General features: G+C 51.6%; 2 protein-coding genes across 5 annotated transcripts; one reads left to right on the forward strand and one right to left on the reverse strand.

Annotated features, from left to right (window-relative positions):
- Positions 1–222: 222 nt before the first annotated feature.
- Positions 223–5,747, reverse strand: DUSP18 (dual specificity phosphatase 18). 4 transcript variants are annotated; one of them, XM_012730795.1, is made up of 3 exons: positions 5,645–5,747; positions 5,397–5,467; positions 223–2,953 (listed from the first exon to the last, which is right to left on the reverse strand). In XM_012730795.1, exon 3 carries the CDS (start codon positions 2,881–2,883, stop codon positions 2,317–2,319), a length of 567 nt encoding a protein of 188 aa, XP_012586249.1. In that variant the 5' UTR covers positions 2,884–2,953; positions 5,397–5,467; positions 5,645–5,747; the 3' UTR covers positions 223–2,316. The 4 variants fall into 4 exon arrangements, with proteins under 4 accessions (XP_012586249.1, XP_012586248.1, XP_012586251.1 ...); XM_012730794.1 differs by lacking the exon at positions 5,397–5,467; XM_012730797.1 differs by lacking the exon at positions 5,397–5,467 and having other exon boundaries at positions 5,662–5,737.
- A 170-nt stretch (positions 5,748–5,917) lies between these two features.
- Positions 5,918–10,523, forward strand: LOC101623132 (chromosome unknown open reading frame, human C5orf52). Its single transcript, XM_004690676.2, has 3 exons — positions 5,918–6,182; positions 7,688–7,796; positions 10,220–10,523. Exons 1-3 carry the CDS (start codon positions 5,920–5,922, stop codon positions 10,415–10,417), a joined length of 570 nt encoding a protein of 189 aa, XP_004690733.2. The 5' UTR covers positions 5,918–5,919; the 3' UTR covers positions 10,418–10,523.
- Positions 10,524–11,421: the final 898 nt, after the last annotated feature.

Consider the following 11,421-nt stretch of genomic DNA (forward strand, 5'->3'; position numbering starts at 1 on the left):
AAGCCACAGTGTTGGGTAATACCAACACCAAGCAGAATAGCTGAAAAATATATGAATTGGCAATATCAAAAACACTGCCAGATCCAGAGAGGTGGGCGCTCGTGTAGTGGAATGCCAAATGGGAGAGCCCCCAGTTTTTATAAAGTTTTTATAAAGTTAAGTTTTTATAAAGTTAAGTTTTTCTTAACCATCTGCAATTCCACTTTATATAAATGCTAAGTGAATGGAAACTGACGTTCACACAAAAACCCATGCACAAATATTCATAGCTGTTTTATTCAAAAATCACCAAAAAAATGGAACCAACCCCAAATATCCATCAACAGCTTAATACAAAGCTATGGGGCATCCATCGAATGGCATACCACTTAGCCATGAAAATGAACATGTATGAAAATGAACATGTATGAAAATGAGCATGTAATCTCGAAAGCATAGAGGTTAGATCCTCCATGAATCTGTGTCTAGGACATCCAGGAAAAGGAAAATCAATAAATATGGAGCACATCTTTTACCAGCTGGCAGAGTGAGTTTGATTATACAGGGGTACATATGGGAATTTTGGGGGGGGGTGGAATGGCTGAGTCTTGACTATGGAAGTGATTCTACAAATGTTACAACACAGGATTACACACGAGGAACTTATGGTTTGTCAATGAAACAACATTTTAAGTGGAAACAAAATGGTCTTAAATAACTTTCCTTAAAACTGCTTTAAGAGAAAGCGTCTGTGTGGGTTTGTCCCAGGAAGGGGGTTCCCCGGTGGCTCTGCCACAGCACCCTGGTGTTTGTGGACCTGTAAGGTGAGAGGGTCAGTCTACTGCAGTGATTTTCCTTCTCCCTCTACCCTACAAGTGCACTCCTTTGTGGAAGTAGGGGTGAGGTTTTAGTTTGGAGCGAGGGCATTTGGCCTCCACTGGACTCTGGACCCAAAACAGTTGTGCTTTTGTGTTTCATGTATTATCTGGAATAGAACAGCTGGTCTTCAGCCAGATCCTGAGGCACCTGGGGTGTCTGAACAATCCTGGATTTCAGGGCCTGCTGGGGGGCACCTCCACACTTGTCTCTTTGGCACATACCCCTGTCCACCCCAGTAGCTGGCCAGACTGGCCACTGGCTCTAATGGTCAGCAATCTAATGGCCACAGGCCTTTTGTAATTGTGCTCCTTGCTCCCCAGGGGGTACATGGCAAAAACACCACAGGAATCCTGAGAGGCTTAGAAGTTTAGGCCTCCTCCGAGGTAGGGTCTGACAGCACTGAACCATTTTTTTTTTCCCAAATAGGATTACTTTTTGGAAAAACATTTTGTAAAGAACAAAGGACTGTGCATGGGTGGGGAAAATGCCACTATGAGGAAAACTGTGCTGACGGGACCAGCTGGGCTACGCCTCATTCATGAGCTCAGCTCCACTGGGTGCCATGCTCCGTGCCAGGTGCCCTGCTAAGGCATTGCTGATTCTTCACAACAACGCTGTGGGAAAAGGGCTTTGTTGCGCAGACAGATGAGGGGATAGAGGCTCCAGGAGGGATCAGAGAGGAGGTGACAAGGCTGGTGCCAGTCCACAGCTCCCATCTTCTGAGTCGAGGTCTGTGAGGGCGACTCACGGCCTGCAGTTAGGCCTGTTTTCCACAGGTGCTGGAGAAGACGACGGAAGCCACTTTCATCAAAGATGCCACGGAAGTGACAGTGGTGCCTTGAGGCCTTACCAAGTACAACAACACTCAAAAAAGGAGTTTAAAAAACATTTTATACATTTCTTTGAAGACTATTTTATGCCTAAAATCATTGTAGAAAACCAGAGTTGGGACCCTGTGGTTGAACATGGAAGCAGGGCTGGCCTGGGGCCCCCCATCTGCCGGAGCACCCTTGAAGGCTATTTATCCGGCAGGCTGGCACTTACTGTGAGCAGTGTCGGGGACACCGTGATGCGTAAGGCCTGGGCTCTGGGTACGGCAAGAATGAAGGGGGGGCCGAGGCAGACTTGGTCCCAGTTAGCCAGTCTGGGGAGGCTGCAGGAGTGAGGTCTGCCCTGTGCGCCGCGCTGGTCCGTTAGATCCGGACACCGCTGGCCTCACACTCCTCCCTAGCCAGCAGACTGATGAGCCCCTCCTGACATAGGAAGCTTCTGTCTTCACCACTTTAGCTTGTCAGGGTTACAAGAGTAAACTCTGCAGTGTTCTTCTTTCTCCCCATTAGGAAAGGCATCACCTGCTTCTTCTGTATCAATAAGAGTAGGATGCTCAAGTTAAGATCTTCATAAGGAGTCATGGCAGACCTGTCCCTCTGACTGCAGTGCAGGGGGTGGCAGGAGGCTTCACAGTGGAATCATCAAGCGGACCTCCTTCTCATAGATGTCGGGGATCACTCCCACTGGGGAGCTGACCATGTGCACAGTGTTCTTGCCAAACAGCTGGAACTCATAGTGGACGAGCTGCTCCCAAAAGCCGCTGTTGGGCCGTATGATCGGCCGGCATGACTTGGCCCACGTATGGGCATCTAGCAGAGACATGGCGTGGTACTTCATGAGGTAGGCGAGGCAGAGGGCGGCAGAGCGGCTCACCCCAGCGGCACAGTGCAGCAGCGTGCGGCCCTGCTTCATCTCCACACTGTGGATGTGGTCAGCAATGGGGTCAAAGAAGTCACAGAGACGCGAGATGGGCGTGTCAGCCACAGGCACCTGCACATACTGGATGTCCTCGTACAAGGTGTTCACCACCTCCACCGAGACGTTGACTACTGTGGTGATCTGGTGGCTGGAGAGCATGAGCTTGTTGTTGGCGGCTACCCCATTACTGATATATAGGCTGCTGGTGATCTTGGAGAGGCCAGAGACTGAGGGCTGCCGGAACTGAACCGGGAAGGCACACGGGGCTGATGTCATGAGGCTGGTGGGTCAGCAGCCAGTGAGGCATAAAGACTGCATCTTGCTGCTACGTTGTGTCCACAGAAAACTGCAAGGAAGAAGAGGATGTTTACCGGGAGGAGCCCAGCTGGCCAACTCCCAGGGATTTCAGAGAAATGGATGGCCAGGTCTGTGGCAGGATTTCCCAGTGGTGCTTTGACCACCAGAGGAAGCACCCAGGGAACTACTAACTGAATGCAGATCCCAGCCTCCTCTCTAAACCCACTGACTCAGACTCAGGGTAAGAGGCACAAACTGCATTTTCAGCATGCTTCTCGGCAAGTCTAGCGTGCCTGGCACTCAAGGCCCCCTTGACGGGGTCTCACATTTCTAGGATGGACAGGCTGACTTGTGTCCCTCAGGTGTGCGCTGGCCTGATTCTCAGCCTGAAACTCAGCCCTGTTTTCCCAAATCATTTCCTTCCTTCCAGTCTCTCAGAAGTGGGAACCACCTGCACAGTTTCTCTCCTCAAGTCTTCTGAGTTTATACCCAAATCATGACACTTGAATCAATGAAATGGAATCAGAGCCCAGAGTTGACAGTCTCTGGGGAATTTAAGTGGGGGGCGGAGGAGTCCCAGCATCTGCTCTTCAAGAACCAGCTCTCTGAAGAGACAGAATGTGCCCATGTAACGGTGGCTGGCCATTATGGAGTTCAACATCACTGACCTTGCCCCTGCGCCTTGCCAGGGGAAGGGAGTCATTGAAAGCTTCCTGGAAACCAGCTGGCACCATGGCAGACCCCAGAGACAAACACAGAAGTTCCTCTGAACTCAGGTACACAAGCCACACTAGCATGGCCTGTGTGCAGCAGGGCGGCGCACGTACCCCAGAGGGGGCAGACTCCTGTCTTGTAGAAAATCTCAGGGCCCACAACCTCAAGCTTGAATGCATCTTTGTGAATTTCACTGAAACAGGAGCATCTGGATTTAGATAATACCTCTCCAAGCCAACTGCAGTCTTCATCAGACACAGAGAAATGAGGTCGAAGTTCTCTTCCACTTCTTAACACATTTCACTGGCTACCACCACCAAGATGAGATGGAGCGCCTTATCTTGGATGTCAAGACCATTAGTGGCCTGGCTCCTGTCCACTATCAGCCTTCCCTACGTGCTGAAGGGCTTCAACTAGGCAGAGCCCTGCAGTTCCTTGCAGACATTTGGCCCTAGAGACATCTGGAGCCTTTGCTTTTGCTGTTTTTTCAGCCTAGCACCCCCTTTCCATTCAGCAGAGGTCTGGCGAGCTTTGGGATCTTAGCCGAGGGCATCTTTCTGAGGGTAACCTCCTGGGACAGCCCCTTCCCCACATCCCATCAAGCCCTTGCTCCAGGCTTTCTGACCCCTACTTACTCTCCTTCCTAACACACGGCAGGCGCGGTTTTGCCTTGATCTGTATCAGTGGTGCCAAGCTCCATACATTCCTACATGTAGGTGCTGGAATATTTGTTGAATGAAAAGATAATTCCAACCACCACTACTGTGTCTTCTGTAAGGATTTCTGGGAAGGATGTTTCTCTAGGATTTCAGGGAGGCCCTGGGTACTGGAGGAGAAGGCTTTGTGTCAAAATATCAGGCTTAGCACAGCAAGGGAGGGTGGGGCTGGCTTGCTCTAAAAAGTCATGTGAAGGCAAAGAAAAAGTCTTTCTCCCCCAACCCCCCAGTTGTAATCCTAAATGCTGAGGGATGTGCCAGATCCTCATCATCCAAAAACCCACAGAAGTTGACCAAGGTGCCCAGTGGGAAACAGAAATAAAAGAGATGGATGCACTTTGTGGAGGATCTCCTCTTGAGATAAGGGTAGTGAAGAGTCATTTTTGTTACTCAAGACACCGGGGCCCCTCTCCCTCACAGAGCTTAAAGTCTACTGGCAGAGTCAGACGTTACACAGGCAATTACAGGCACAGCAGAACTGGAAAACAGAGAACAGTGCCTACTTTCTAAGGATCTTCTGAGGATTAAGAGAGTAACCCCAGTAAAGTGCTTAACAGGGCCTGGCAAAGAGCAAGTCCACTATAAATGATAAGCACTCTTGCTGCGATTAGGGGCATCATGGGAGGAAATAGTAAAGGGATTTCTTTCTGCTTGGTGAGGAGGTAGGGAGTCAAGGAGATAGAAATAACAAAAATCTAAAGAAATTATAGGGGGGAGAGAGAAGAGAGGAGAGGGGTGTGGCTTCCCTCACACCTGGTCCAATTTTTTCAGAGCTACATAATAGGGCGCAGTCTAGAAGTAAAATTTCCATTTTATACACGCGGGAAATGAAGCAGAGACGGGGGAAAGGACCTATCTAGGGTCACCTGCAAGCAAGGTCTGAAAGCTGGTAGGGAGTGTCGGCAAGCACCGTTCAACACCGGATTATAAACGTGGAACAAAGTCCACAAATTGAAGGGAGCGATATGCCACCTCCAGGGCGTGAGCCAGGAAGGTTTTCTGGGGAGCTGGCGTTAGAATGGGGTTCTTCGCCAGTTGGGTGTCAAGATCCCAAGGTCTCACCTATCTCTCGCGGCGGGCGGGCAGGCAGGTTCGTTCAGGTAGCAACCTCGTCCGAAGCCTTAGACGAGGGTCTCAAGGAGAAAAGACCGGTCAGAATCCCGGAGCCACATTCCCTGCTCTGGTTTTTCTAGCTATGGTCCCATACCGCTGGGACCATTCGTCCACCCGGGTCTTGGGAATAAAAACCGGGTTTCGATTCCGCTCCCCGGAGCGACCCGCCCCCGATCCCCACTGGACGTCCCAGTTACCTGTCCCGCGATCGCACCTGGGCGCAGCATTCCCAGCGGGAAAGTCCTGCTGCCCGGCGCTCCGCAGCCCACGCCCTCCGGCCCCGCCCGTCTCCAAGGCAACGCGCGGGCCGCACCGTGGCGACCGCGGAGGGACAATGCTGCGTCGCGGCGGCCGCGGCTTCCGGGCTGGGCGTGAAGCTCCCTCCTGGTCCCGCCTCCTCCGCGTCTTCCGGCGGCGCCGCGCTCTGCGCCCGGGTCGGCCCGGAACGCCGCGAGCGCGCCCCCCCGCCGAGATGGCTTCTGCCCTGGCACCTGTTCCGGAACTGTTCTCCGACGGGGAGGACGCGGCAGGTTCCCCGCAGCACGAGCGCGTGGCCTCCGGGAACCGGGGCTTCCCTGTGGCTTTCGCCCCGGCGACCTCCAGCTCCGGCATCAACCCGCCCGCGGTCTTTTTCTCGCGCAGCAGGATCACCCTCCGCCGTGATACCGAGTTAGGGGTCGCGCCTAAGATCCGCTTCCTGCGGCCCAGGGCCACCTGTCCGCCGGTGCTCTTCAGGTGCGGCCCGGGAGCCCAGCTCGTGGGTCCGACCCCAGGGCCCCCGCAATGCCCGGACTCCCTCAGAGCCCTGCTCCCCAAGGCGGGCCCTGGTCCCTTGGCCTTTGTAGACGCCTCAGGGACCTGGACTGGCTCATAGTCGGCCCTGGCTCCTTCGAGTCCAGTTCTCGGGCCCGCAGCACCCCGGAGCCCGCTTATCCTCAGCCCAGATTCTGGGGAGTAGCTGGAATTCCCACCTCCAGCTCACACAGTCGCCGGCTGGCCTCCGCCCTTTAGTCTCCCAGGCCTGGCGTCGCTGGAGGAGTCCCAGCGCCCTTTGGGAGTTATGAACTTCTTGGAACCAGGCTGCGCTCCCCCTCCCCATCCTCACATCCCTCTCCAGATCATCTGTTTTCCCCTAATTCTCTCAGCCTGGCCCCAGTCCCCACAACCACCACCCTTTCCTCTTCCCCTTCCTTTACCTTCTGCCCCCCAGAGTTTGTATTGGAAAGCAGTTTGGTTCAACTATCGTGCCCATTATGCCCATTTTTTATTACGTGAAAGGGATTGTTTTAAACAACACTTAAGGAACTTTTGCATTCGATATCTCTTAAAGCAACTTTTTCTGGTAGAAAAAAAGTAAATGGGAGATTGGAAGCTTGTGTTATTACTATTTAGTAAATGCAAAACATTTGTAAAACCATAGCCTCGGTTATAACTGCATAGTATTTCATCTTCTGACCTAACCACAACCCAACATCTTCATTTATATTACATTGTACATCTAATGTACATTATTGTGCACTTAGAAATTTTTGAAAGGAAATGAACAATTATTTTTAAGTGGACAAAACTATTTCATGTTATAACCAAATTGATAAAAAGTGAAAGCACCTTGCCTGGTATTACCCATTTTTGACCAATTCCTCATTTTGACCACATTGTTAACTCTAGTTTTAGCTGGAGTATGGGGTTCCATCCCACTGTACTCCAGCCCACCCACCCCCATCTTCTCTCACTCTGTAGAATCTCCTCAAAAATTTTGTCCAGCCCAAGCTTCATTTATAGATGTTTTCAAACCCCTTTTTCTTAGTTTTCCCCTATTAATAAGTCTAACCTGTCTAAAACTTTGTTGTTTTATTTGCATTCTCCCTCCCCTCTTGGAGCTCCTTGGATCCCCCTTAGGTCTGGAATCTGGAGCTAGTGCCCCTTTTCAGCTCATCCTGCATTTTCTCCTTAAGTGACTACTGCTGTGCACAGTTCTGAGTCCCCAGTGACATGTGTGAACTGCTCTGAGACTCTTTATACCCTCTCAGGATGACTTTTCCTCTCAGCCTCCAAGAAACAGCCCCTTAGTGTACATTTTCCATAAGAAACTTGGCCTGCGCCCTTCCTCCTGTGACGATCATGAGAGCTGTGCCTCTCCTGAGAAACCTGGGAAGTTCACCCACTTTCCCGGGAGCCCGCTGAATCAGCGCCTGTGCTGAGCCTGGCGTCAACCTGTTCCCCTTTCCCTCCTCCTGCAGCCTAATGAATTCCAGCGAAGCAGCGGTGAAAAAGTTTTTACCCAAGAGCCAGTTATCTCGAGTGATTATTCATGACAACTTCAGTGTACAGCGAATCTATGAGATGGAGGTAAAGCTGTGACAAGTTTTTGCATTAGTGGGTGCCGTGTCTTGATCCCTCTTCTTGTTACTCTCCCACACCCTGGAGGGGCGACCAGAGATCCCAGAGTTGATGGGGAGCCACTAGGTACTCTAACCTCAGTCCCGTTTTCCAGATGGCAGCTGAGACTGGCATTACTAATGCCCACAGCTGTCCTGGGGCAAAGGGAGCCGAGAAAAGGATCGTGTGTTCTTAGCTCTTAAAGCCTATCACCTTCCTAGTCAGGGAATGGATGTCTCCCTATTTTCCTTTTGACCTTTATCCAAAAGAATGGGAGGGAAACTCTGTGCAGTCACCCCAGCCCGGGGTACTGATGGGCGAGCTCCTTAAATGTCTCTTGAAGGGCTGCTTGGAAGAAGCTCTGAGAACAAACCCTTTTCTTCAAGCTGACCAGGCAGTTTAGCATTGGGCTGCGGCCCCCTGTTGATGTTGTCCAACTTCCCTCATATTTCAGAGACAAATCTGGGTGGGCCCATGGGATTCTGGCATTGAAGAGTGGGGGAGGCTTTTAAGGGCCACAGAGACGGTAAAGAAGAGTAGGGGCCTGGATGGTTCTCCCTCTGTAAAATTTCCACTAGTTGGTGTACTGGAGATAGGACAGATTGGAGGTGGCAAGCCAGCTCTAGCCGTGGGGAATCACATTTCTGATGGGATTGTCTCATTTGTAAAATAGGATCTATTGGGACCCTCTCAGTTGCTGGCGCCATAAACCTAGCTTTATCTAAGCAAAATTGAGAACACTGAGTCTATACAGAATCGGGACAGGGTCCCCAACATTTGGGATGAGAGAGCCAGGGTCAGTCTTCCGCTCTTCCCCGTCATCCCATTTCTGCTTTCTGTATGCTGGCATCACCACTCCCAGGCTGACTGTCCTGCGAAGCTTGACCACAGGGAGCCCTGGACTGTAGCCTGAAAGGAAGTGCCACGCTTCCACTGTTGCCCGAGTGAGACAAATCCTGGAGCAGGAGTCCAGTTGACCCAAGTTGGGTCATGGACCCTTCCCTGTGGCAGGATACTGTGGGTATTATGACCAGCCCAGGATGGGCCAACTTCTGAGGTACTATAACTGGAAACTCTTGAATTGTCTTTAGATGTACCAGACAGTTATGCCATCCTTCAGCCTCCCAGAGGGTACTAAGCCCTGCTGTGTTTTATGTACTCATTGTTATTCCATTTAATAGTTCGGGAAACTGAGGCTCAGGTGGAGTAACTTTGCTAAGATGACAGGTGCGTCACTGCAGAATTGCAAACCTGGGTCTGACTGACCTAGATGGATGGGCTGGGTCCGTGGCACAGAATGTTCTCCCTCAAGGACAGAGATGATCACCCTGTTGTTTGTAGACTCAGTGACTTACTGAGGCCACTTTGTAAGGGACTTGAGTGGCAGCCTGGTGGTGTTTTTGTGTCCCACAAAAGTGCTCATTTAGGAAAGAGGCATCTTTGACTGGCCACTGATTTCTAAGGCTCTCAAGGAGAACAGCTAAAATCTAGCATCTTGGCAATCCTCTGAGCAGGCTCTGAGAACAATGGATTAACTGACACTCCTTTATTTGTCTATGACTGTGGTGCCCAAGTGAGGACAGTTTTGCCCTCAAGGAACATTGGCAATACCTGGGGACAGTGTGTTGTCTCTTGTGAGTGTGGGGTGATGCTGCTGGCATCTGGTAATATAGGGCAGGGAGGCAGCACTGTCTCCTGTGAGGTGCAGGCCTGCCTCCCACCACAGGCACCTGACCTCAGCACCACAGTGCCAGGGCTGAGAACCCCCACTCTGTGGTCAGTTGAGGCTGGAAGTGCAGGCCTAGCTCTGGTGGCCCCAAAGCCCGCTCTCCCGGGGTGACCCAGGGAGATGGCGAGTCTGAGCCGCCGCTCCTCAGTGGCTGTGTCAGAATCATTGCTCGGCACCATACGAGAGCTGTGAGGCCAGAATCAACGGGGACTCTACTTTAGCAAAATGTTTCTGATGCTTAGCCACATTTAGAGAGAACTGATTTGACCTGTGTGTTTTAGTGCCAAAAGTCTCCCTCACCCCGACCCTTGTTCCCTCACCACTCCATCCTTGTTCCCAAGATCCACCCAGGCACTTTCAACTCTGTGTCACATAGTCATGGTCTTCGCGACGCTCTCCGTGGCTCATGTGGACTGACTTTTGAGACAGCACCTCCATCCCTGACCCATGTGGAAAGAGAGATGTTAGGGGCAAAATTAGGCTCCTAGGCCACAGACTGTCAAAAAGAGCCAAAGGGGTTGTCTCCGTCGGTGCCCACATTTACAAACGGGAACTGAGATACCCTGTGCTCCAAATTATTATGGACTATGAGCTCAGCTGGTACATTTTCTAGCACAGATGCCTCTTTTGCTCTTCCCGTTAACCTCGCCTCTGTTTTTGTAAGATAAGAGCGACAGACAAGACCAAGAAAAAGATGGGCCACTTGCACGACCAACTGAAAAAAAAGTTCATGATGGACCAGCTCAGAAAACTGGGGCTCTGGAGACGGCGATACTCGAGCATGCAGCGCTACCTGGACAGCATCCGGCTTTACATTTTACAGCACAAATATCTTCCTAAGAAGAAAAAGAAGCGGAGCTAGTCAGGGCAGAATGACCTGCCCCCAGGCCACGACAGCTGGACTGACACCAGAACTCGACACTAGCTGGCCTAAGTGGTAGAACAGTAATAAATGGCCACCAGTGGACTACGGAGCATGCCAACCCTTCGCAGTTTTAATATTTCCTGCCTAACCCCATCCCCTCTGGGTGCCAGAGATCCCGCTCACTCCTTAGCTATCCCAGGAGGAAGCTGAATCAAGCCTGCTTCCGTGGGCAATGCACCCATGTGTCTGAAGTGAAATGCCCGGCCAGGTGTCTGGGACAGTGGTACCTTAGATGGGAGGGCTTGGTAGTGCCACTGGCATTCCAGGGGTGAGGTCAGACACACCTGGGTTAAGTGCTCTTGCTGCTGCCCATCAACTCGGCAGCCAGGTGACCTTATAACCACGGAAGCTGATTCCTTCTCTGAAAGAATGAGGCAGCCGGGAGGGGACCTGCCTCTGGGAACTGGCCTGAGGATGTATAGCGCTTGGCCGGCCTGACACCTCCAATGGCTCTTATAACGGCTTCCAGCCCTGCTGTCCCCACTGGTCTGCCTGCCTGCCCTCTCCACCCCACCGGTGCCTTTATCTCTGTGATCCCCACCCCCAGGACTCTCACAAAAGCTCTTCATCCTTCCAGGCTAATCTCAATGCTATTTCCCCTAAAGCTCTTCTCACCTCTGCCTCCCACCCACCTCTGTGTTTTGTGCGATTGGGTATTTGATGCCTCCCCTGCCTGGCCCAGGAGAATAGGCCACACCCCATTGAACCCACACCCCTTTCTGCACTGAGAGTGTGCTTAGTCATTTCTTGTTTGCTCACCCTCTTCTGACCGGGTTGTGAATGTCTTGCCAGAGACGCTGACAGATTCATCTCTGTAGTCACCAGCCTTGATGTTGTTTGAATAACTGAGTGTCTTACTCTTGGTATTACTCACAGCTTTAGCACAGCATAGAGTGAGCATCTGGTGGTTAACGAAGTCCTTCATTTTACAGAGTAGACTG

This window comes from Condylura cristata, unplaced genomic scaffold (assembly GCF_000260355.1).
Source record: "Condylura cristata isolate star-nosed mole 26May11 unplaced genomic scaffold, ConCri1.0 scaffold00029, whole genome shotgun sequence".
Lineage (NCBI taxonomy): Eukaryota > Metazoa > Chordata > Mammalia > Eulipotyphla > Talpidae > Condylura > Condylura cristata.